The following is a 20,132-nucleotide window of genomic DNA, read 5'->3' as shown; positions in this document are numbered from 1 at the left end:
GTCTCTGGGCTGTGGAGGTGATTGGCTCCTCCCCCCTGGTCTCTTGGCTGTGGAGGTGATTGGCCCCTGGTCTCTGGGCTGTGGAGGTGATTGGCTCCTCCCCCCTGGTCTCTGGGCTGTGGAGGTGATTGGCTCCTCCTCCCCTGGTCTCTGGGCTGTGGAGGTGATTGGCCCCTGGTCTCTGGGCTGTGGAGGTGATTGGCCCTCCCCCCTGGTCTCTGGGCTGTGGAGGTGATTGGCTCCTCCCCCCTGGTCTCTTGGCTGTGGAGGTGATTGGCCCCTGGTCTCTGGGCTGTGGAGGTGATTGGCTCCTCACCCCCTGGTCTCTGGGCTGTGGAGGTGATTGGCTCCTCACCCCCTGGTCTCTGGGCTGTGGAGGTGATTGGCTCCTCACCCCCTGGTCTCTGGGCTGTGGAGGTGATTGGCTCCTCCTCCCCTGGTCTCTGGGCTGTGGAGGTGATTGGCCCCTGGTCTCTGGGCTGTGGAGGTGATTGGCTCCTCACCCCCTGGTCTCTGGGCTGTGGAGGTGATTGGCTCCTCACCCCCTGGTCTCTGGGCTGTGGAGGTGATTGGCTCCTCACCCCCTGGTCTCTGGGCTGTGGAGGTGATTGGCTCCTCACCCCCTGGTCTCTGGGCTGTGGAGGTGATTGGCTCCTCACCCCCTGGTCTCTGGGCTGTGGAGGTGATTGGCTCCTCACCCCCTGGTCTCTGGGCTGTGGAGGTGATTGGCTCCTCACCCCCTGGTCTCTGGGCTGTGGAGGTGATTGGCTCCTCATCCCCTGGTCTCTGGGCTGTGGAGGTGATTGGCTCCTCACCCCTTGGTCTCTGGGCTGTGGAGGTGATTGGCTCCTCACCCCCTGGTCTCTGGGCTGTGGAGGTGATTGGCTCCTCACCCCCTGGTCTTTGGGCTGTGGAGGTGATTGGCTCCTCACCCCCTGGTCTCTGGGCTGTGGAGGTGATTGGCTCCTCACCCCCTGGTCTCTGGGCTGTGGAGGTGATTGGCTCCTCACCCCCTGGTCTCTGCGCTGTGGAGGTGATTGGCTCCTCCTCCCTGGGCTGTGGAGGTGATTGGCTCCTCCCCCCTGGTCTCTGGGCTGTGGAGGTGATTGGCCCCTGGTCTCTGGGCTGTGGAGGTGATTGGCTCCTCCTCCCTGGTCTCTGGGCTGTGGAGGTGATTGGCACCTCCCCCCTGGTCTCTGGGCTGTGGAGGTGATTGGCTCCTCCTCCCCTGGTCTCTGGGCTGTGGAGGTGATTGGCCCTCCCCCCTGGTCTCTGGGCTGTGGAGGTGATTGGCTCCCCCCCCCTGGTCTCTTGGCTGTGGAGGTGATTGGCCCCTGGTCTCTGGGCTGTGGAGGTGATTGGCTCCTCCTCCCTGGTGTCTGGGCTGTGGAAGTGATTGGCTCCTCACCCCCTGGTCTCTGGGCTGTGGAGGTGATTGGCTCCTCACCCCCTGGTCTCTGGGCTGTGGAGGTGATTGGTTCCTCCCCCCTGGTCTCTGGGCTGTGGAGGTGATTGGCTCCTCCCCCCTGGTCTCTTGGCTGTGGAGGTGATTGGCCCCTGGTCTCTGGGCTGTGGAGGTGATTGGCTCCTCCTCCCTGGTCTCTGGGCTGTGGAGGTGATTGGCTCCTCCCCCCTAGTCTCTGGGCTGTGGAGGTGATTGGCTCCTGGTCTCTGGGCTGTGGAGGTGATTGGCTCCTCCTCCCTGGTCTCTGGGCTGTGGAGGTGATTGGCTCCTCACCCCCTGGTCTCTGGGCTGTGGAGGTGATTGGCTCCTCCTCCCCTGGTCTCTGGGCTGTGGAGGTGATTGGCCCCTGGTCTCTGGGCTGTGGAGGTGATTGGCCCTCCCCCCTGGTCTCTGGGCTGTGGAGGTGATTGGCTCCTCCCCCCTGGTCTCTTGGCTGTGGAGGTGATTGGCCCCTGGTCTCTGGGCTTTGGAGGTGATTGGCTCCTCCTCCCTGGTGTCTGGGCTGTGGAGGTGATTGGCTCCACACCCCCTGGTCTCTGGGCTGTGGAGGTGATTGGCTCCTCACCCCCTGGTCTCTGGGCTGTGGAGGTGATTGGCTCCTCACCCCCTGGTCTCTGGGCTGTGGAGGTGATTGGCTCCTCACCCCCTGGTCTCTGCGCTGTGGAGGTGATTGGCTCCTCCCCCCTGGTCTCTGGGCTGTGGAGGTGATTGGCCCCTCCCCCCTGGTCTCTGGGCTGTGGAGGTGATTGGCCCCTGGTCTCTGGGCTGTGGAGGTGATTGGCTCCTCCCCCCTGGTCTCTGGGCTGTGGAGGTGATTAGCTCCTCCCCCCTGGTCTCTGGGCTGTGGAGGTGATTGGCTCCTCCTCCCCTGGTCTCTGGGCTGTGGAGGTGATTGGCCCCTGGTCTCTGGGCTGTGGAGGTGATTGGCCCTCCCCCCTGGTCTCTGGGCTGTGGAGGTGATTGGCTCCTCCCCCCTGGTCTCTGGGCTGTGGAGGTGATTGGCTCCTCCTCCCTGGTCTCTGGGCTGTGGAGGTGATTGGCTCCTCCCCCCTGGTCTCTGGGCTGTGGAAGTGATTGGCCCCTCCCCCTGGTCTCTGGGCTGTGGAGGTGATTGGCCCCTGGTCTCTGGGCTGTGGAGGTGATTGGCTCCTCACCCCCTGGTCTCTGGGCTGTGGAGGTGATTGGCTCCTCCCCCCTGGTCTCTTGGCTGTGGAGGTGATTGGCCCCTGGTCTCTGGGCTGTGGAGGTGATTGGCTCCTCCCCCCCTGGTCTCTGGGCTGTGGAGGTGATTGGCTCCTCCCCCCCTGGTCTCTGGGCTGTGGAGGTGATTGGCTCCTCCCCCCCTGGTCTCTGGCCTGTGGAGGTGATTGGCTCCTCCCCCCCGGTCTCTGGGCTGTGGAGGTGATTGGCTCCTCACCCCCTGGTCTCTGGGCTGTGGAGGTGATTGGCTCCTCCCCCCCTGGTCTCTGGGCTGTGGAGGTGATTGGCTCCTCCCCCCCTGGTCTCTGGGCTGTGGAGGTGATTGGCTCCTCACCCCCTGGTCTCTGGGCTGTGGAGGTGATTGGCTCCTCCCCCCGGTCTCTGGGCTGTGGAGGTGATTGGCTCCTCACCCCCTGGTCTCTGGGCTGTGGAGGTGATTGGCTCCTCCCCCCCTGGTCTCTGGGCTGTGGAGGTGATTGGCTCCTCCCCCCCGGTCTCTGGGCTGTGGAGGTGATTGGCTCCTCCCCCCCGGTCTCTGGGCTGTGGAGGTGATTGGCTCCTCCCCCCTGGTCTCTGGGCTGTGGAGGTGATTGGCTCCTCCCCCCCTGGTCTCTGGGCTGTGGAGGTGATTGGCTCCTCCCCCCTGGTCTCTGGGCTGTGGAGGTGATTGGCTCCTCACCCCCTGGTCTCTGGGCTGTGGAGGTGATTGGCTCCTCACCCCCTGGTCTCTGGGCTGTGGAGGTGATTGGCTCCTCACCCCCTGGTCTCTGGGCTGTGGAGGTGATTGGCTCCTCACCCCCTGGTCTCTGGGCTGTGGAGGTGATTGGCTCCTCTCCCCCTGGTCTCTGGGCTGTGGAGGTGATTGGCTCCTTACCCCCTGGTCTCTGGGCTGTGGAGGTGATTGGCTCCTCACCCCCTGGTCTCTGGGCTGTGGAGGTGATTGGCTCCTCCCCCCCTGGTCTCTGGGCTGTGGAGGTGATTGGCTCCTCCCCCCCTGGTCTCTGGGCTGTGGAGGTGATTGGCTCCTCCCCCCTGGTCTCTGGGCTGTGGAGGTGATTGGCTCCTCCCCCCTCGTCTCTGGGCTGTGGAGGTGATTGGCCCCTGGTCTCTGGGCTGTGGAGGTGATTGGCTCCTCCCCCCCTGGTCTCTGGGCTGTGGAGGTGATTGGCCCCTCACCCCCTGGTCTCTGGGCTGTGGAGGTGATTGGCTCCTCCCCCCTGGTCTCTGGGCTGTGGAGGTGATTGGCTCCTCCCCCCCTGGTCTCTGGGCTGTGGAGGTGATTGGCTCCTCCCCCCCTGGTCTCTGGGCTGTGGAGGTGATTATCTCCTCCCCCCCTGGTCTCTGGAGGTGATTGGCTCCTCCCCCCCTGGTCTCTGGGCTGTGGAGGTGATTGGCTCCTCACCCCCTGGTCTCTGGGCTGTGCAGGTGATTGGCTCCTCCCCCCTGGTCTCTTGGCTGTGGAGGTGATTGGCCCCTGGTCTCTGGGCTGTGGAGGTGATTGGCTCCTCCCCCCCTGGTCTCTGGGCTGTGGAGGTGATTGGCTCCTCCCCCCCTGGTCTCTGGGCTGTGGAGGTGATTGGCTCCTCCCCCCCTGGTCTCTGGGCTGTGGAGGTGATTGGCTCCTCCCCCCCTGGTCTCTGGGCTGTGGAGGTGATTGGCTCCTCCCCCCTGGTCTCTGGGCTGTGGAGGTGATTGGCTCCTCCCCCCCTGGTCTCTGGGCTGTGGAGGTGATTGGCTCCTCACCCCCTGGTCTCTGGGCTGTGGAGGTGATTGGCTCCTCCCCCCCTGGTCTCTGGGCTGTGGAGGTGATTGGCTCCTCCCCCCTGGTCTCTTGGCTGTGGAGGTGATTGGCCCCTGGTCTCTGGGCTGTGGAGGTGATTGGCTCCTCCCCCCCTGGTCTCTGGGCTGTGGAGGTGATTGGCTCCTCCCCCCCTGGTCTCTGGGCTGTGGAGGTGATTGGCTCCTCCCCCCCTGGTCTCTGGGCTGTGGAGGTGATTGGCTCCTCACCCCCTGGTCTCTGGGCTGTGGAGGTGATTGGCTCCTCACCCCCTGGTCTCTGGGCTGTGGAGGTGATTGGCTCCTCACCCCCTGGTCTCTGGGCTGTGGAGGTGATTGGCTCCTCACCCCCTGGTCTCTGGGCTGTGGAGGTGATTGGCTCCTCACCCCCTGGTCTCTGGGCTGTGGAGGTGATTGGCTCCTCACCCCCTGGTCTCTGGGCTGTGGAGGTGATTGGCTCCTCACCCCCTGGTCTCTGGGCTGTGGAGGTGATTGGCTCCTCACCCCCTGGTCTCTGGGCTGTGGAGGTGATTGGCTCCTCACCCCCTGGTCTCTGGGCTGTGGAGGTGATTGGCTCCTCACCCCCTGGTCTCTGGGCTGTGGAGGTGATTGGCTCCTCACCCCCTGGTCTCTGGGCTGTGGAGGTGATTGGCTCCTCACCCCCTGGTCTCTGGGCTGTGGAGGTGATTGGCTCCTCACCCCCTGGTCTCTGGGCTGTGGAGGTGATTGGCTCCTCTCCCCCTGGTCTCTGGGCTGTGGAGGTGATTGGCTCCTCACCCCCTGGTCTCTGGGCTGTGGAGGTGATTGGCTCCTCACCCCCTGGTCTCTGGAGGTGATTGGCTCCTCACCCCCTGGTCTCTGGGCTGTGGAGGTGATTGGCTCCTCACCCCCTGGTCTCTGGGCTGTGGAGGTGATTGGCTCCTCTCCCCTGGTCTCTGGGCTGTGGAGGTGATTGGCTCCTCCCCCCTGGTCTCTTGGCTGTGGAGGCGATTGGCTCCTCCCCCCTGGTCTCTTGGCTGTGGAGGTGATTGGCCCCTGGTTTCTGGGCTGTGGAGGTGACTGGCTCCTCACCCCCTGGTCTCTGGGCTGTGGAGGTGATTGGCTCCTCACCCCCTGGTCTCTGGGCTGTGGAGGTGATTGGCTCCTCACCCCCTGGTCTCTGGGCTGTGGAGGTGATTGGCTCCTCCCCCCTGGTCTCTGGGCTGTGGAGGTGATTGGCTCCTCACCCCCTGGTCTCTGGGCTGTGGAGGTGATTGGCTCCTCCCCCCTGGTCTCTTGGCTGTGGAGGTGATTGGCCCCTGGTCTCTGGGCTGTGGAGGTGACTGGCTCCTCACCCCCTGGTCTCTGGGCTGTGGAGGTGATTGGCTCCTCACCCCCTGGTCTCTGGGCTGTGGAGGTGATTGGCTCCTCACCCCCTGGTCTCTGGGCTGTGGAGGTGATTGGCTCCTCCCCCCTGGTCTCTGGGCTGTGGAGGTGATTGGCTCCTCCCCCCTGGTCTCTGGGCTGTGGAGGTGATTGGCCCCTGGTCTCTGGGCTGTGGAGGTGATTGGCTCCTCCCCCCTGGTCTCTGGGCTGTGGAGGTGATTGGCTCCTCACCCCCTGGTCTCTGGGCTGTGGAGGTGATTGGCTCCTCACCCCCTGGTCTCTGGGCTGTGGAGGTGATTGGCTCCTCACCCCCTGGTCTCTGGGCTGTGGAGGTGATTGGCTCCTCACCCCCTGGTCTCTGGGCTGTGGAGGTGATTGGCTCCTCACCCCCTGGTCTCTGGGCTGTGGAGGTGATTGGCTCCTCACCCCCTGGTCTCTGGGCTGTGGAGGTGATTGGCTCCTCACCCCCTGGTCTCTGGGCTGTGGAGGTGATTGGCTCCTCACCCCCTGGTCTCTGGGCTGTGGAGGTGATTGGCTCCTCACCCCCTGGTCTCTGGGCTGTGGAGGTGATTGGCTCCTCACCCCCTGGTCTCTGGGCTGTGGAGGTGATTGGCTCCTCTCCCCCTGGTCTCTGGGCTGTGGAGGTGATTGGCTCCTCACCCCCTGGTCTTTGGGCTGTGGAGGTGATTGGCTCCTCACCCCCTGGTCTCTGGGCTGTGGAGGTGATTGGCTCCTCACCCCCTGGTCTCTGGAGGTGATTGGCTCCTCACCCCCTGGTCTCTGGAGGTGATTGGCTCCTCACCCCCTGGTCTCTGGGCTGTGGAGGTGATTGGCTCCTCTCCCCTGGTCTCTGGGCTGTGAAGGTGATTGGCTCCTCCCCCCTGGTCTCTTGGCTGAGGAGGTGATTGGCCCCTGGTCTCTGGGCTGTGGAGGTGACTGGCTCCTCACCCCCTGGTCTCTGGGCTGTGGAGGTGATTGGCTCCTCCCCCCTGGTCTCTTGGCTGTGGAGGTGATTGGCCCCTGGTCTCTGGGCTGTGGAGGTGACTGGCTCCTCACCCCCTGGTCTCTGGGCTGTGGAGGTGATTGGCTCCTCACCCCCTGGTCTCTGGGCTGTGGAGGTGATTGGCTCCTCACCCCCTGGTCTCTGGGCTGTGGAGGTGATTGGCTCCTCACCCCCTGGTCTCTGGGCTGTGGAGGTGATTGGCTCCTCACCCCCTGGTCTCTGGGCTGTGGAGGTGATTGGCTCCTCACCCCCTGGTCTCTGGGCTGTGGAGGTGATTGGCTCCTCTCCCCCTGGTCTCTGGGCTGTGGAGGTGATTGGCTCCTTACCCCCTGGTCTCTGGGCTGTGGAAGTGATTGGCTCCTCACCCCCTGGTCTCTGGGCTGTGGAGGTGATTGGCTCCTCCCCCCCTGGTCTCTGGGCTGTGGAGGTGATTGGCTCCTCCCCCCCTGGTCTCTGGGCTGTGGAGGTGATTGGCTCCTCCCCCCTGGTCTCTGGGCTGTGGAGGTGATTGGCTCCTCCCCCCTCGTCTCTGGGCTGTGGAGGTGATTGGCCCCTGGTCTCTGGGCTGTGGAGGTGATTGGCTCCTCCCCCCCTGGTCTCTGGGCTGTGGAGGTGATTGGCCCCTCACCCCCTGGTCTCTGGGCTGTGGAGGTGATTGGCTCCTCCCCCCTGGTCTCTGGGCTGTGGAGGTGATTGGCTCCTCCCCCCCTGGTCTCTGGGCTGTGGAGGTGATTGGCTCCTCCCCCCCTGGTCTCTGGGCTGTGGAGGTGATTATCTCCTCCCCCCCTGGTCTCTGGAGGTGATTGGCTCCTCCCCCCCTGGTCTCTGGGCTGTGGAGGTGATTGGCTCCTCACCCCCTGGTCTCTGGGCTGTGCAGGTGATTGGCTCCTCCCCCCTGGTCTCTTGGCTGTGGAGGTGATTGGCCCCTGGTCTCTGGGCTGTGGAGGTGATTGGCTCCTCCCCCCCTGGTCTCTGGGCTGTGGAGGTGATTGGCTCCTCCCCCCCTGGTCTCTGGGCTGTGGAGGTGATTGGCTCCTCCCCCCCCTATTCTCTGGGCTGTGGAGGTGATTGGCTCCTCCCCCCCTGGTCTCTGGGCTGTGGAGGTGATTGGCTCCTCCCCCCTGGTCTCTGGGCTGTGGAGGTGATTGGCTCCTCCCCCCCTGGTCTCTGGGCTGTGGAGGTGATTGGCTCCTCCCCCCCTGGTCTCTGGGCTGTGGAGGTGATTGGCTCCTCACCCCCTGGTCTCTGGGCTGTGGAGGTGATTGGCTCCTCCCCCCCTGGTCTCTGGGCTGTGGAGGTGATTGGCTCCTCCCCCCTGGTCTCTTGGCTGTGGAGGTGATTGGCCCCTGGTCTCTGGGCTGTGGAGGTGATTGGCTCCTCCCCCCCTGGTCTCTGGGCTGTGGAGGTGATTGGCTCCTCCCCCCCTGGTCTCTGGGCTGTGGAGGTGATTGTCTCCTCCCCCCCTGGTCTCTGGGCTGTGGAGGTGATTGGCTCCTCACCCCCTGGTCTCTGGGCTGTGGAGGTGATTGGCTCCTCACCCCCTGGTCTCTGGGCTGTGGAGGTGATTGGCTCCTCACCCCCTGGTCTCTGGGCTGTGGAGGTGATTGGCTCCTCACCCCCTGGTCTCTGGGCTGTGGAGGTGATTGGCTCCTCACCCCCTGGTCTCTGGGCTGTGGAGGTGATTGGCTCCTCACCCCCTGGTCTCTGGGCTGTGGAGGTGATTGGCTCCTCACCCCCTGGTCTCTGGGCTGTGGAGGTGATTGGCTCCTCACCCCCTGGTCTCTGGGCTGTGGAGGTGATTGGCTCCTCACCCCCTGGTCTCTGGGCTGTGGAGGTGATTGGCTCCTCACCCCCTGGTCTCTGGGCTGTGGAGGTGATTGGCTCCTCACCCCCTGGTCTCTGGGCTGTGGAGGTGATTGGCTCCTCACCCCCTGGTCTCTGGGCTGTGGAGGTGATTGGCTCCTCACCCCCTGGTCTCTGGGCTGTGGAGGTGATTGGCTCCTCACCCCCTGGTCTCTGGGCTGTGGAGGTGATTGGCTCCTCACCCCCTGGTCTCTGGGCTGTGGAGGTGATTGGCTCCTCTCCCCCTGGTCTTTGGGCTGTGGAGGTGATTGGCTCCTCACCCCCTGGTCTCTGGAGGTGATTGGCTCCTCACCCCCTGGTCTCTGGAGGTGATTGGCTCCTCACCCCCTGGTCTCTGAGCTGTGGAGGTGATTGGCTCCTCACCCCCTGGTCTCTGGGCTGTGGAGGTGATTGGCTCCTCTCCCCTGGTCTCTGGGCTGTGGAGGTGATTGGCTCCTCCCCCCTGGTCTCTTGGCTGTGGAGGCGATTGGCTCCTCCCCCCTGGTCTCTTGGCTGTGGAGGTGATTGGCCCCTGGTCTCTGGGCTGTGGAGGTGACTGGCTCCTCACCCCCTGGTCTCTGGGCTGTGGAGGTGATTGGCTCCTCACCCCCTGGTCTCTGGGCTGTGGAGGTGATTGGCTCCTCACCCCCTGGTCTCTGGGCTGTGGAGGTGATTGGCTCCTCCCCCCTGGTCTCTGGGCTGTGGAGGTGATTGGCTCCTCACCCCCTGGTCTCTGGGCTGTGGAGGTGATTGGCTCCTCCCCCCTGGTCTCTTGGCTGTGGAGGTGATTGGCCCCTGGTCTCTGGGCTGTGGAGGTGACTGGCTCCTCACCCCCTGGTCTCTGGGCTGTGGAGGTGATTGGCTCCTCACCCCCTGGTCTCTGGGCTGTGGAGGTGATTGGCTCCTCACCCCCTTGTCTCTGGGCTGTGGAGGTGATTGGCTCCTCCCCCCTGGTCTCTGGGCTGTGGAGGTGATTGGCTCCTCCCCCCTGGTCTCTGGGCTGTGGAGGTGATTGGCCCCTGGTCTCTGGGCTGTGGAGGTGATTGGCTCCTCCCCCCTGGTCTCTGGGCTGTGGAGGTGATTGGCTCCTCACCCCCTGGTCTCTGGGCTGTGGAGGTGATTGGCTCCTCACCCCCTGGTCTCTGGGCTGTGGAGGTGATTGGCTCCTCACCCCCTGGTCTCTGGGCTGTGGAGGTGATTGGCTCCTCACCCCCTGGTCTCTGGGCTGTGGAGGTGATTGGCTCCTCACCCCCTGGTCTCTGGGCTGTGGAGGTGATTGGCTCCTCACCCCCTGGTCTCTGGGCTGTGGAGGTGATTGGCTCCTCACCCCCTGGTCTCTGGGCTGTGGAGGTGATTGGCTCCTCACCCCCTGGTCTCTGGGCTGTGGAGGTGATTGGCTCCTCACCCCCTGGTCTCTGGGCTGTGGAGGTGATTGGCTCCTCACCCCCTGGTCTCTGGGCTGTGGAGGTGATTGGCTCCTCACCCCCTGGTCTCTGGGCTGTGGAGGTGATTGGCTCCTCACCCCCTGGTCTCTGGGCTGTGGAGGTGATTGGCTCCTCTCCCCCTGGTCTCTGGGCTGTGGAGGTGATTGGCTCCTCACCCCCTGGTCTTTGGGCTGTGGAGGTGATTGGCTCCTCACCCCCTGGTCTCTGGGCTGTGGAGGTGATTGGCTCCTCACCCCCTGGTCTCTGGAGGTGATTGGCTCCTCACCCCCTGGTCTCTGGAGGTGATTGGCTCCTCACCCCCTGGTCTCTGGGCTGTGGAGGTGATTGGCTCCTCTCCCCTGGTCTCTGGGCTGTGAAGGTGATTGGCTCCTCCCCCCTGGTCTCTTGGCTGAGGAGGTGATTGGCCCCTGGTCTCTGGGCTGTGGAGGTGACTGGCTCCTCACCCCCTGGTCTCTGGGCTGTGGAGGTGATTGGCTCCTCCCCCCTGGTCTCTTGGCTGTGGAGGTGATTGGCCCCTGGTCTCTGGGCTGTGGAGGTGACTGGCTCCTCACCCCCTGGTCTCTGGGCTGTGGAGGTGATTGGCTCCTCACCCCCTGGTCTCTGGGCTGTGGAGGTGATTGGCTCCTCCCCCCTGGTCTCTGGGCTGTGGAGGTGATTGGCTCCTCCCCCCTGGTCTCTTGGCTGTGGAGGTGATTGGCCCCTGGTCTCTGGGCTGTGCAGGTGATTGGCTCCTCCCCCCTGGTCTCTGGGCTGTGGAGGTGATTGGCTCCTCACCCCCTGGTCTCTGGACTGTGGAGGTGATTGGCTCCTCCCCCCTGGTCTCTGGGCTGTGGAGGTGATTGGTCCCTGGTCTCTGGAGGTGATTGGCTCCTCCCCCCCTGGTCTCTGGGCTGTGGAGGTGATTGGCCTCCCCCCCCCCTGGTCTCTGGGCTGTGGAGGTGATTGGCTCCTCCCCCCTGGTCTCTGGGCTGTGGAGGTGATTGGCCCCTCCCCCCTGGTCTCTGGGCTGTGGAGGTGATTGGCTCCTCCCCCCCTGGTCTCTGGACTGTGGAGGTGATTGGCTCCTCCCCCCCTGGTCTCTGGGCTGTGGAGGTGATTCGCTCCTCCCCCCCTGGTCTCTGGGCTGTGGAGGTGATTGGCTCCTCCCCCCCTGGTCTCTGGGCTGTGGAGGTGATTGGCCTCTCCCCCCCCTGGTCTCTGGGCTGTGGAGGTGATTGGCTCCTCACCCCCTGGTCTCTGGGCTGTGGAGGTGATTGGCTCCTCACCCCCTGGTCTCTGGGCTGTGGAGGTGATTGGCTCCTCACCCCTGGTCTCTGGGCTGTGGAGGTGATTGGCTCCTCACCCCCTGGTCTCTGGGCTGTGGAGGTGATTGGCTCCTCACCCCCTGGTCTCTGGGCTGTGGAGGTGATTGGCTCCTCACCCCCTGGTCTCTGGGCTGTGGAGGTGATTGGCTCCTCACCCCCTGGTCTCTGGGCTGTGGAGGTGATTGGCTCCTCCCCCCTGGTCTCTGGGCTGTGGAGGTGATTGGCTCCTCACCCCCTGGTCTCTGGGCTGTGGAGGTGATTGGCCCCTGGTCTCTGGGCTGTGGAGGTGATTGGCTCCTCACCCCCTGGTCTCTGGGCTGTGGAGGTGATTGGCTCCTCTCCCCCTGGTCTCTGGGCTGTGGAGGTGATTGGCTCCTCACCCCCTGGTCTCTGGGCTGTGGAGGTGATTGGCTCCTCCCCCCCTGGTCTCTGGGCTGTGGAGGTGATTGGCCCCTGGTCTCTGGGCTGTGGAGGTGATTGGCTCCTCCCCCCCTGGTCTCTGGGCTGTGGAGGTGATTGGCTCCTCCCCCCCTGGTCTCTGGGCTGTGGAGGTGATTGGCTCCTCCCCCCTGGTCTCTGGGCTGTGGAGGTGATTGGCCTCTCCCCCCCCCCCTGGTCTCTGAGCTGTGGAGGTGATTGGCTCCTCCCCCCTGGTCTCTGGGCTGTGAAGGTGATTGGCTCCTCCCCCTGGGCTGTGGAGGTGATTGGCTCCTCCCCCTGGGCTGTGGAGGTGATTGGCTCCTCCCCTTGGGCTGTGGAGGTGATTGGCTCCTCCCCCTGGTCTCGGGGGCTGTGGGGGGCGACCTGCGGTCCTTTGCCCCTGACATTGGTTGGGAGTTGTGTGACCATCGGAGATGATGACTACCCCCTTCATGGCCGTTCTCTCACTATGGCTTCTTTCTATGTTCTAGCCCTGACTCGCCCGGCGGGCTGCGGCGCCCGGACCCTGTGGGCGACCTCGGCCCTGAGATCCAGAGAAGAGAAATCCTCTCCACCGTTTTCTTTCCCATCAGAGGTGGCCGAGGAGCTGAGCTCTGCGCCTCCCAGGTATGATGGGGCTCCTCATGGTGCTTGAGGTGCCGGCTCCTGAGGGCCCGCTCTGATTACGGCTGTGGCTGCAGGTTTACTGACCAGGGAGGAGAGGAGTCCGAGGGCTACGAGAGCGAGGAGCAGCTGCAGCAGCGCATCCTCTCCGCCGCTCTGACATTTGTACCGGAGTACGGCTGGAGCTCAGAGGCCATTGCTGAGGGGGCAAAGGTAAGCAGTGCGGCCAGTCCTAGGGCCCACAGGGCCGGCCACATGTCACCTCTCCCCTTTCTCTCCAGTCCCTGGATCTGTCTGCTGCTGCTGCAGGAATCTTCCCCAATGGCGGCGGCGTTGAGCTCGTCCTGCACTTCATATCTGTGTGTAATAAGAACCTGACTGAGCTGCTGGAGCAGGAGCACAAACTGGTCCAACTGGGCAGCACGGAGTGAGTACGGGGAGTGGCGTGCGAGTGTGGGGAGCGAGTGCGGGGCGCCGGGAGTGAACAGGGGGAGCAAGTGTGGGGCGCCGGGAGTGAACAGGGGGAGCGAGTGTGGGGAGCAAGTGTGGGGCGGGGGGAGCAAGTGTGGGGCGCCGGGAGTGAACAGGGGGGAGCGAGTGTGGGGAGCAAGTGTGGGGCGAGGGGAGCGAGTGCGGGGCGCCGGGAGTGAACAGGGGGAGCGAGTGTGGGGCGCCGGGAGTGAACAGGGGGAGCTAGTGTGGGGAGCGAGTGTGGGGCGCCGGGAGTGAACAGGGGGATCGAGTGTGTGGAGCGAGTGTGGGGAGCGAGTGCAGGGCGAGGGGAGCGAGTGCGGGGCGCCGGGAGTGAACAGGGGGAGCAAGTGTGGGGAGCAAGTGTGGGGAGCGAGTGTGGGGCGCCGGGAGTGAACAGGGGGAGCGAGTGTGGGGAGCGAGTGTGGGGAGCAAGTGCGGGGCGAGGGGAGCGAGTGTGGGGCGCCGGGAGTGAACAGGGGGAGCGAGTGCGGGGCGAGGGGAGCGAGTGCGGGGCGAGGGGAGCGAGTGCGGGGCGCCGGGAGTGAACAGGGGGAGCGAGTGTGGGGAGCGAATGTGGGGATCAAGTGCGGGGCGAGGGGAGCGAGTGTGGGGCGCCGGGAGTAAACAGGGGGAGCGAGTGTGGGGAGCAAGTGCGGGGCGAGGGGAGCGAGTGTGGGGCGCCGGGAGTGAACAGGGGGAGCGAGTGTGGGGAGCGAGTGCGGGGCGAGGGGAGCGAGTGCGGGGTGCCGGGAGTGAACAGGAGGAGCGAGTGTGGGGAGCAAGTGCGGGGCGAGGGGAGCGAGTGTGGGGCGAGGGGAGCGAGTGCAGGGCGCCGGGAGTGAACAGGGGAAGCGAGTGTGGGGAGCAAGTGCGGGGCGAGGGGAGCGAGTGTGGGGCGCCGGGAGTGAACAGGGGGAGCGAGTGTGGGGAGCGAGTGCGGGGCGAGGGGAACGAGTGCGGGTTGTGGGGCCCGGGGAGTACGAGGTGCAGGAGCTGGTGCGAGGCGCAAGTACGAGACGTGGGGAGCGAGTACGGGCCACGGGGAGGAACCCAGCACATAGTTCACATTGTAAGGTGTTACCTCCTGTGCTTCAGGAAGAAGAAAACAGAGCAGTTCCTGAGAGACGCAGTGGAGACTCGGCTGAGGATGATCATCCCCTACATAGAGCGTTGGCCACAGGTAGCGGCGTCATCACATCCACTGTACAGTGCCCAGGACAGCGGTGATGTCACCACTGTATAATATAACTGATATCTGGAGAGCGGTGATGTCACTGCTGTATAATATAACTGATATCTGGAGAGCGGTGATGTCACCACTGTATAATATAACTGATATCTGGAGAGCGGTGATGTCACTGCTGTATAATATAACTGATATCTGAAGAGCGGTGATGCCACCTCTGTATAGTATAACTGATATCTGGAGAGTGGTGATGTCACTGCTGTATAATATAACTGATATCTGGAGAGCGGTGATGTCTCTGCTGTATAATATAACTGATATCTGGAGAGCGGTGATGTCACTGCTGTATAATATAACTGATATCTGGGGAGCGGTGATGTCTCTGCTGTATAATATAACTGATATCTGGAGAGCGGTGATGTCACCGCTGTATAATATAACTGATATCTGGAGAGCGGTGATGTCACTGCTGTATAATATAACTGATATCTGGAGAGCGGTGATGTCACTGCTGTATAATATAACTGATATCTGGAGAGCGGTGATGTCACTGCTGTAAAATATAACTGATATCTGGAGAGCGGTGATGTCACCGCTGTATAATATAACTGATATCTGCAGAGCGGTGATGTCACCGCTGTATAATATAACTGATATCTGGAGAGCGGTGATGTCACTGCTGTATAATATAACTGATATCTGGGGAGCGGTGATGTCACCGCTGTATAATATAACTGATATCTGGAGAGCGGTGATGTCACCACTGTATAATATAACTGATATCTGGAGAGCGGTGATGTCACCGCTGTATAATATAACTGATATCTGGGGAGCGGTGATGTCACCACTGTATAATATAACTGATATCTGGAGAGTGGTGATGTCACTGCTGTATAATATAACTGATATCTGGAGAGCGGTGATGTCACCGCTGTATAATATAACTGATATCTGGAGAGCGGTGATGTCTCTGCTGTATAATATAACTGGTATCTGGAGAGCGGTGATGTCACCTCTGTATAATATAACTGATATCTGGGGAGCGGTGATGTCACTGCTGTATAATATAACTGATATCTGGAGAGCGGTGATGTCACTGCTGTATAATATAACTGATATCTGGGGAGCGGTGATGTCTCTGCTGTATAATATAACTGATATCTGGAGAGCGGTGATGTCACTGCTGTATAATATAACTGATATCTGGAGAGCGGTGATGTCACCTCTGTATAATATAACTGATATCTGGAGAGCGGTGATGTCTCTGCTGTATAATATAACTGATATCTGGAGAGCGGTGATGTCTCTGCTGTATAATATAACTGATATCTGGAGAGCGGTGATGTCACCTCTGTATAATATAACTGATATCTGGAGAGCGGTGATGTCACTGCTGTATAATATAACTGATATCTGGGGAGCGGTGATGTCACTGCTGTATAATATAACTGATATCTGGGGAGCGGTGATGTCACTGCTGTGTAATATAACTGATATCTGGAGAGCGGTGATGTCACTGCTGTATAATATAACTGATATCTGGAGAGCGGTGATGTCACTGCTGTATAATATAACTGATATCTGGAGAGCGGTGATGTCACTGCTGTATAATATAACTGATATCTGGAGAGCAGTGATGTCTCTGCTGTATAATATAACTGATATCTGGAGAGCGGTGATGTCTCTGCTGTATAATATAACTGATATCTGGAGAGCGGTGATGTCACTGCTGTATAATATAACTGATATCTGGGGAGCGGTGATGTCTCTGCTGTATAATATAACTGATATCTGGGGAGCGGTGATGTCTCTGCTGTATAATATAACTGATATCTGGAGAGCGGTGATGTCACCGCTGTATAATATAACTGATATCTGGAGAGCGGTGATGTCACTGCTGTATAATATAACTGATATCTGGAGAGCGGTGATGTCACTGTTGTATAATATAACTGATATCTGGAGAGCGGTGATGTCACCGCTGTATAATATAACTGATATCTGGAGAGCGGTGATGTCACCGCTGTATAATATAACTGATATCTGGAGAGCGGTGATGTCACTGCTGTATAATATAACTGATATCTGGAGAGCGGTGATGTCACTGCTGTAAAATATAACTGATATCTGGAGAGCGGTGATGTCACCGCTGTATAATATAACTGATATCTGGAGAGCGGTGATGTCACTGCTGTATAATATAACTGATATCTGGGGAGCGGTGATGTCACCGCTGTATAATATAACTGATATCTGGAGAGCGGTGATGTCACCGCTGTATAATATAACTGATATCTGGGGAGCGGTGATGTCTCTGCTGTATAATATAACTGATATCTGGAGAGCGGTGATGTCACTGTTGTATAATATAACTGATATCTGTAGAGCGGTGATGTCACCGCTGTATAATATAACTGATATCTGGAGAGCGGTGATGTCACTGCTGTATAATATAACTGATATCTGGAGAGCGGTGATGTCACTGCTGTATAATATAACTGATATCTGGAGAGCGGTGATGTCACTGCTGTATAATATAACTGATATCTGAAGAGCGGTGATGTCACTGCTGTATAATATAACTGATATCTGGAGAGCGGTGATGTCACCGCTGTATAATATAACTGATATCTGGAGAGCGGTGATGTCACTGCTGTATAATATAACTGATATCTGGAGAGCGGTGATGTCACTGCTGTATAATATAACTGATATCTGGAGAGCGGTGATGTCACCGCTGTATAATATAACTGATATCTGGAGAGTGGTGATGTCACCGCTGTATAATATAACTGATATCTGGAGAGCGGTGATGTCACCGCTGTATAATATAACTGATATCTGGAGAGCGGTGATGTCACCGCTGTATAATATAACTGATATCTGGAGAGCGGTGATGTCACTGCTGTATAATATAACTGATATCTGGAGAGCGGTGATGTCACCGCTGTATAATATAACTGATATCTGGAGAGTGGTGATGTCACCGCTGTATAATATCACTGATATCTGGAGAGCGGTGATGTCACTGCTGTATAATATCACTGATATCTGGAGAGCGGTGATGTCACTGCTGTATAATATAACTGATATCTGGAGAGCGGTGATGTCACCGCTGTATAATATAACTGATATCTGGAGAGCGGTGATGTCACTGCTGTATAATATAACTGATATCTGGAGAGCGGTGATGTCACCGCTGTATAATATAACTGATATCTGGAGAGTGGTGATGTCACCGCTGTATAATATCACTGATATCTGGAGAGCGGTGATGTCACTGCTGTATAATATCACTGATATCTGGAGAGCGGTGATGTCACTGCTGTATAATATAACTGATATCTGGAGAGCGGTGATGTCACTGCTGTATAATATAACTGATATCTGGAGAGCGGTGATGTCACTGCTGTATAATATAACTGATATCTGGAGAGCGGTGATGTCACTGCTGTATAATATAACTGATATCTGGAGAGCGGTGATGTCACTGCTGTATAATATAACTGATATCTGGAGAGCGGTGATGTCACTGCTGTATAATATAACTGATATCTGGAGAGCGGTGATGTCACTGCTGTATAATATAACTGATATCTGGAGAGCGGTGATGTCACTGCTGTATAATATAACTGATATCTGGAGAGCGGTGATGTCACTGCTGTATAATATAACTGATATCTGGAGAGCGGTGATGTCACTGCTGTATAATATAACTGATATCTGGAGAGCGGTGATGTCACCGCTGTATAATATAACTGATATCTGGAGAGCGGTGATGTCACCGCTGTATAATATAACTGATATCTGGAGAGCGGTGATGTCACCGCTGTATAATATAACTGATATCTGGAGAGCGGTGATGTCACTGCTGTATAATATAACTGATATCTGGAGAGCGGTGATGTCACCGCTGTATAATATAACTGATATCTGGAGAGCGGTGATGTCACCGCTGTATAATATAACTGATATCTGGAGAGCGGTGATGTCACTGCTGTATAATATAACTGATATCTGGAGAGCGGTGATGTCACCGCTGTATAATATAACTGATATCTGGAGAGCGGTGATGTCACCGCTGTATAATATAACTGATATCTGGAGAGCGGTGATGTCACCGCTGTATAATATAACTGATATCTGGAGAGCGGTGATGTCACCGCTGTATAATATAACTGATATCTGGAGAGCGGTGATGTCACTGCTGTATAATATAACTGATATCTGGAGAGCGGTGATGTCACCGCTGTATAATATAACTGATATCTGGAGAGCGGTGATGTCACTGCTGTATAATATAACTGATATCTGGAGAGTGGTGATGTCACCGCTGTATAATATAACTGATATCTGGAGAGCGGTGATGTCACTGCTGTATAATATAACTGATATCTGGAGAGCGGTGATGTCACTGCTGTATAATATAACTGATATCTGGAGAGCGGTGATGTCACAGCTGTATAATATAACTGATATCTGGAGAGCGGTGATGTCACTGCTGTATAATATCACTGATATCTGGGGAGCGGTGATGTCACTGCTGTATAATATAACTGATATCTGGAGAGCGGTGATGTCACTGCTGTATAATATAACTGATATCTGGAGAGCGGTGATGTCACTGCTGTATAATATCACTGATATCTGGAGAGCGGTGATGTCACTGCTGTATAATATCACTGATATCTGGAGAGCGGTGTTGTCACTGCTGTATAATATAACTGATATCTGGAGAGCGGTGATGTCACCGCTGTATAATATAACTGATATCTGGAGAGCGGTGATGTCACTGCTGTATAATATAACTGATATCTGGAGAGCGGTGATGTCACTGCTGTATAATATAACTGATATCTGGAGAGTGGTGATGTCACCGCTGTATAATATAACTGATATCTGGAGAGCGGTGATGTCACAGCTGTATAATATAACTGATATCTGGAGAGCGGTGATGTCACTGCTGTATAATATAACTGATATCTGGAGAGCGGTGATGTCACAGCTGTATAATATAACTGATATCTGGAGAGTGGTGATGTCACCGCTGTATAATATAACTGATATCTGGAGAGCGGTGATGTCACAGCTGTATAATATAACTGATATCTGGAGAGCGGTGATGTCACTGCTGTATAATATAACTGATATCTGGAGAGTGGTGATGTCACTGCTGTATAATATAACTGATATCTGGGGAGCGGTGATGTCACTGCTGTATAATATAACTGATATCTGGAGAGCGGTGATGTCACTGCTGTATAATATAACTGATATCTGGGTAGCGGTGATGTCACTGCTGTATAATATAACTGATATCTGGAGAGCGGTGATGTCACCTCTGTATAATATAACTGATATCTGGAGAGCGGTGATGTCACCTCTGTATAATATAACTGATATCTGGAGAGCGGTGATGTCACTGCTGTATAATATAACTGATATCTGGAGAGCGGTGATGTCACTGCTGTATAATATAACTGATATCTGGAGAGCGGTGATGTCACTGCTGTATAATATAACTGATATCTGGAGAGTGGTGATGTCACTGCTGTATAATATAACTGATATATGGAGAGCGGTGATGTCACTGCTGTATAATATAACTGATATCTGGGGAGCGGTGATGTCACTGCTGTATAATATAACTGATATCTGGAGAGCGGTGATGTCACCGCTGTATAATATAACTGATATCTGGAGAGCGGTGATGTCACTGCTGTATAATATAACTGATATCTGGAGAGCGGTGATGTCACTGCTGTATAATATAACTGATATCTGGAGAGCGGTGATGTCACTGCTGTATAATATAACTGATATCTGGAGAGTGGTGATGTCACCTCTGTATAATATAACTGATATCTGGAGAGCGGTGATGTCACTGCTGTATAATATAACTGATATCTGGAGAGCGGTGATGTCACTGCTGTATAATATAACTGATATCTGGAGAGTGGTGATGTCACCTCTGTATAATATAACTGATATCTGGAGAGCGGTGATGTCACCGCTGTATAATATAACT

General features: G+C 57.8%; 1 protein-coding gene across 2 annotated transcripts in view; it reads left to right on the top strand.

The window, feature by feature from the left end:
• Positions 1-20,132, top strand: part of COQ9 (coenzyme Q9) — a 41,198-nt gene that overhangs the window by 6,165 nt on the left and 14,901 nt on the right. For both annotated transcript variants that reach the window (XM_073659870.1, XM_073659871.1), the window contains exons 2-5: positions 12,312-12,447; positions 12,522-12,657; positions 12,726-12,871; positions 14,014-14,098. In XM_073659870.1, coding sequence (XP_073515971.1) covers positions 12,312-12,447; positions 12,522-12,657; positions 12,726-12,871; positions 14,014-14,098 — 503 coding nt within the window. The remainder of the gene's footprint in view (positions 1-12,311; positions 12,448-12,521; positions 12,658-12,725; positions 12,872-14,013; positions 14,099-20,132) is intronic.

This window comes from Phyllobates terribilis, unplaced genomic scaffold (genome assembly GCF_046119375.1).
Source record: "Phyllobates terribilis strain yellow unplaced genomic scaffold, ASM4611937v1 Scaffold_14__1_contigs__length_39327217, whole genome shotgun sequence".
NCBI classification, from domain to species: Eukaryota; Metazoa; Chordata; class Amphibia; order Anura; family Dendrobatidae; genus Phyllobates; species Phyllobates terribilis.
The sequence above is the reverse complement of the archived record's forward strand: the minus strand, read 5'-3'. Positions and strand labels throughout refer to the sequence as shown.